Source organism: Loa loa (assembly GCF_000183805.2).
Source record: "Loa loa unplaced genomic scaffold supercont3.50, whole genome shotgun sequence".
NCBI classification, from domain to species: Eukaryota; Metazoa; Nematoda; class Chromadorea; order Rhabditida; family Onchocercidae; genus Loa; species Loa loa.
The window spans coordinates 306,499-312,630 of NW_018108230.1; the positions used below are offsets into that span (position 1 = coordinate 306,499).

At 33.7% G+C, this 6,132-nt stretch overlaps 1 protein-coding gene across 1 annotated transcript; it reads right to left on the reverse strand.

Moving 5' to 3' along the window:
• Nucleotides 1-560: 560 nt before the first annotated feature.
• LOAG_11786 (major intrinsic protein) lies at nucleotides 561-2,375 on the reverse strand (the record flags this gene model as incomplete). Its single annotated transcript, XM_003147303.2, has 5 exons — nucleotides 561-708; nucleotides 856-1,067; nucleotides 1,227-1,345; nucleotides 1,617-1,754; nucleotides 2,204-2,375. 5 exons carry the CDS (start codon nucleotides 2,373-2,375, stop codon nucleotides 561-563), a joined length of 789 nt encoding a protein of 262 aa, XP_003147351.2.
• Nucleotides 2,376-6,132: the final 3,757 nt, after the last annotated feature.

Here is a 6,132-nt window from a genome sequence, read left to right on the forward strand (position 1 = left end):
TTCCTTCTCACTTTACAAATCATCCCAAATATTTTCAATTATGAAGTCATTTAGAAATTCTTAGGTTATTTCCATCCCATTATCGTTTACTCCAGCAATAACTTTCAGCCATAATGATTTCCTGCTAATTTAATAATATATATTTAAGCGCATACTTGATGGTTCTGTACATGGCCCTGTTTCAACATCCCGTAATACTATAGAGAATATTTTATTTTTAAAAAACGATTGTTGCAGAATGAAAATATGAAAAGTTTAAGATGATGACACACCGACGAACATATCATACATATTTGCATTCACGACAGAGAACGAGAACACTGACATGAAGCGAATGTAAGATGACTGACAAATGCGAATTTTCTGATTTATCAAAAATGCATTTCTACCTCTGCATTTACTTTACTAAGCATCTCGTTATAAACATTTTTCAGTCTGGTAATTTGTTGGATTTCTTACTTTCTGACTTTGAATTCATTTCCTTACATTCAATAATTTGTCAGTAGTTTCTTAATGAAATTATTTAAAATTTTTAAATATCATTCTTCATGTCGCATTTCTCATCTCTCTTTTGCCTGTGATTCATTTGGTGATGACTCCTGATCCGGTATGTGACTTCCAACTAGCAATATATAAAACCACCCACCAATTAACGCACCGATTGTCGGAGCTATTATTGGCACTAGAAACCAACAACGCCATGGATGCCTGGATAACACGCAGATTGAATAAAACTGTGAAATAATCTGATTTAACTCAAGCCATTACAATATCTTTCAAATGATCATAAGCTGATACACTGGAATTAATGCTCATTGTATTTGGAAACCTTAAAAATGCATAGTAATCACTTACGTGAAAACTTCTTTCCCGTAAATAAAATAAGTAAATATTCGTGGTCCAAAATCTCTTGCGGGATTCAACGGATAACCGCAATTCATCCCAAATCCGCAGCCAATGACAAGTAACGATATACCGAACAATAACGGATGGGCTGCGGAGGGTATCTTATTCCGTGGATCAATAATCACTAGTACACAAAATGCAAGCAGACCTGTTCCCACAATCTGAATTCGTTTAAAAGCTTCCTTTAGAGAAGTAATAGTTGATAAAAAAAAGTGGAAAGTTTGTTGAATTTCCCCTTATCTTCTTTTCTGTTCGTCGAAAAATCAGAAGAGGAGACTGTCTGCTGCTTGCTTTCATAACTCGTTTAATGGTTTAAATACCTGGTCCAAATATGTAGCTAAGGGAGACATGTATGGTTGCGGATATGTCGCAAAAATGCCAGCTGTTCCATTTACACCTGATATTGCTCTGATTCCACCATCGTAATTGTTTATTGCGTCTGTAATTTTTACCCTATTTTTTTAAACCGAAAAGGATTACATCATGATAAACTTCCAGAGGAACAGGAAATTTTGTTTGCCATGCTATTGACGAATGTATCAGAAAATGACAAACTCATAAACAAACAAAAAAAAGAAATCCACATATGTGAATAAAAAGTAGTTAAGTAAATAACGAATGCTACAAATTCGTTTAACACTGCTCTCTATGACAAAGTTCATATAGATAATTTAGGGAAACAATTTTTTTTTTTCGCCGGATAAATGTACCACGATAAACAACGTAGGTTGCTGCGGCACCAAAGAATGCACCGATATGTTGCGCGATGATATATATCGGTAAGGATATGATATCCAACATACCCATCGAGAAGAACATTATTGAGATTGCTGGATTCAGGTGCCCACCTAATGGTCACTTTTATTATTTTGGTGCAAAAGTATTAGAAAAGAAACTGAAACTGTAATATTTGAATATTCAATAATTTTTATTTCCCAACATGTTTGTTATCATGTAATGAAAGTGCAAATTTTGTAAACAGATGCAAAAATGTTGACAATCATTTTCACCTGAATGTTATTGTCCTCCTTTTTGCACTTCACTTTTTATTCGTTTTCAATATGTTTTGAATTTTGTCTCTAAGCTATTAGAATGAATGAAAAATGAATGAAAAAGTAAATGAGTAAAAAAGTTTTCTCGGAGCTAATAATTAGGATGAGTAAATTTGCATTTATATCTTTGAAAACATTTGAAAGTATTCGGCATGTTTCATCCAATCTCAGCTGTCTGTTGCAATGATATTAGTATACTCTTTCCAGATAAGTCTAATGAGTTTTAATCAGGAATAAATGTTTACCTGAAAGATGCGATACTGATGTAACGGATATCGTTATAGCAAAACCCCATCCGACATTTATATGAATCCAAGTATTGAAATTACCATGAGGAAGGTGAAATTGTGCAATAATACTTGTTCCGATAAACCAAAATTTCACAAAATTAAAATGATATATTACTACTATTACCATATTTAACTGATAGAATTAGTTGTAATTAACTGATTGCAATAAACTTTGTCACTATAATAATACAAAAAAATCATCATGCACTGTTATTAGCTGGTATTGATCGTAATCAGAAAATATTAGATTGATACAAAAGTCACTACGCATTTTGCAACCTTCTAATTTGTTGTTCCCATACATCCTTGAACAGGTGTATTGTGTATCATTTTAAACACTTCTTTATTGCTTTAAACTTTTTCTCCCTTGATAATTTGTGTTACATTTATTTGAAGGTAAGGGAATGATATTTGTGGGGAGGGGGGGGGGGGGGATATGAGAGACTTGAAGATGAAGAGCGCAGTGATCGTACAGTAACCAACTGGAAGTAATTCTCGAGGTTCGAAAATTGCTGGGTCTTTCAGTACAGCATGCTTCCTAATGTTGCAAGCCATAAGTCGTATAAAGGTCCCCGGAAAAGAACTTCTCCAAAAAAAAAAAAGAGAAAAAGAGTACTGCATAGAACCAATTATTTTGTTAGCTTTAAACAAAAACCCTTCGGATTTAAAAAACAAGCGAATAGGTCCGTGAAGTGGGAATAAAACTGAATTTTTACAGATATACCTAAGCTTACCAAGAGAATAAATGTGCCAACAACTTCTGCTAATGCGTTTCTCAATAATTTAGATTTAATCTGAATGATATTTCGAATCAGTTCGGGTGAATTCGGCAACTTGAACCATTCATTGTCTCTAGCTATACTTGAAGCACTCATCGTTTCTAGCTGATTCTTATATACCTGAAATCCTCCTCATCATTTCCTTTCATTGAAAACAGAGATACTACAGCGACTGAAGTGCTATGCACCCAACAGTCTTATTCACTCAATAAGAAGATAAAGTAGACCGCTTATCATCCACTCACTTTTTCCCCGTACATGAAGAGGACAGAATTGTAAAACTATTCCAAAAAATGAAATTTAGGCACTCCAGACTATGAGCCTAATGCCAATGGCATAACAGCAAAATATTCACATAGATGGGAGTTGGAGACAAGTGTCGCTATTTTTAATATGGCTTGATATCATAACTCAATATCACCTCTCCATATTACTTCTCCAGGCCACTCCTATTCTATCTAATTAACTTGTTGATTAGGTTGTTGCGTAATATGTCCACTAATTTCAATTAATTTGATTTCATTTGAAACTTTTTCTTGTATCAATAGGCAAATTCCATAATACACCAATAATCTCATTAGTTGTAATTTGGCAGTAAAATTCCATACAGTATGATGTGATATCCAATGGTATAAATAACACTGCCGTCCGGAAATTTCGTACTGTTGCTGAGATCACAAATTGCAACCGTTGAAAAAAGTTATGAAAGATATCTATCAGTTATAAAACTATTTATAGGGATAATTTCAGTCTAAAATGCAAATCAAACCAGTAACTAGCAAAACTCTTGCAGGATTCGATTGTCACATTGGTTGGAAGCAAGACGATAAATAATCAGTAATCAATGGCCAATAGTTTTCTCTTTTCATGATTGGGCGAGGCATTTTACGCATTGTTTATTGCTATGGATTGATCAAATTAATTAACGGTTAATAATTGCAATGATAGGGTGACAATTTTCATCACCTAACGTTGATAAAATCTTGTGGGGCGCGGAGGATTCCTTGGTTTCTAGCTTAAGTGGTTTTCGATCTCCCTTAGCAAGAATGGAAGTAACTAATCAGCACAAATATCACAGATTCCAAATATTCCAGCTGGTACCAGCCATTTACATTTCGCTTGGAATGTCAAATAAGATTATACTACAAAAATATGGGTAGTCTTTCATTATTCCCTCTTTTAGTACAATCAGTTTAGCATCATTTTCTGATGGGTTCAATAATTGTCCCTAAATCATTTCGTAATCACAAGTCCACAGTTAACTCATTTTTAAATTACTTTCAATCCATTGATTACTTCAATTTCCCCTAACTCTCGTTTCTTTCAAATGCATTGATTTCCCTTGGATTAAATGTTTTCTTTCTTTTGGTCTGACCAAATCAACAGAAGCACTGATAAATGATGGCTCAAGATTCGGTCAGAAATAAATACGACTGCTGAATTTGATCAAGACATTACGTTTCGCACGAATATATTGCTCTTTGTTTCATAGAGCACATAATTCCGTTGATTTACTGCGTAAGCAATATTTTCTTATCCCCTCGGCGACAAGAGGTGCGTGATGTATCGCTATCGCAATCATGATTACTGTTTGATTAGTGGTCCGTCTCGTCATAAGGTGAAATGGAAATCGCTTGATCGAATTAAAATGGGTTTTGTTAGAATTGTTTCATATCCAAAGTCTTGCTTAAACATACTCGTAAAGATACTTGTGCTTAATTTTCATTGGTATTTGCTTTTTTTTTTTTACAAGCTTTAGCAGGTCTTTACAAGCTTGAAGTTTCAGCTTACATTTTAGAAAACTAATTTAAAAATGACGCTTTAATAACGGTATTTATGATGACATCATGTTGCCTTGAAGCTGTATCACGTGATATCACTCAATAGCAAGAACTTAATGTGTTTCTTTATGATTAGCATACTTTGAAATTTGATCATTTCCTCTATATCTGCAGAGATTTTGCAAATTGTGAGGAAACAAGGAAAAATTTTAAACTTCATAAAAATATTCTCTATTTTGAATGGCAGCAAACGACAAAGTTTTGTTTGCAATTTGCAGGCACTTGTCATTCTAATCAGAACTCAATATATACAACAAAAGTTAACCTTTAATGATTCATAAAGCAAATAAATCGGTCAACAACCACTTACCTTGCAGTGACCATTATGACGCTCCTCAAGCCTATATCAAGTATTTAGAATTAGAGCAATTAGTCAAACTCTATCCTAACTCTATTGCGTTGACACCGTTATTAAATTTTGCCTTTTACTTCATCCACATATGTTTAATCGACTCACAATTACATTTCAACTGGAAAAGACCCACAAGTTTGCATCACAAAACTGATGTTGTATGAGGAGCTATAGCGATTCTTACTTTCCTCCAAGAGAGCTGGAACAGCAAGGTTATCGTAAACATGCGGAATACCTGACAGTGATGCTGCTGCGGAAAATTTGGTTTTCTTTCGTAACAAACAAAACTCGACTTTCTTGCTTCCTTTATTGAAAGAAAGCTTGTTTCCCACGTTTAGTTGAGAGAATTGTTTTACTAAGATTGAATTATCAATGGATAAGTTGAAGATCTGCTAATCCTTTTGATGTAACAAAATACCAGAAATACAGATAGTATCTATTAACTAAGTAGAAATTAACGCAAATGAGATGCAATCGTTACTTTAATTCCGAGGAATAGATTGAAATGAATTATTGGGAGGATAAAGTAGTAAACGGAACAAGATAACAAGCTGGATCGGTGATTTAAATGAAGTAGTAGAAATTCATTTGCAGGGATGAATGCGTATATAGTGTTTATTGAGTGAACAATGAGTACCAATATCAAATCCTAGTTAATTTATATTGAGAACATGTGAGTGTGGATTACAATATGAGAATAGCTCCACATAAGTCTTTACAAATCTGACAGTAATTAGCTGCAAGGAAATTTGCATATAAGATTAGTATTTTTTACATAAAGAGGGAATTGTACAGAAATAGTTTTACCAAATGTACAGCTTTCTCACAATTGTATTTGGGATTTGTACATAGAATAAAGCCTTTACAAATTAGTTGCTGGATGTACGCATATCTTAACATCAGAGAAAGTGT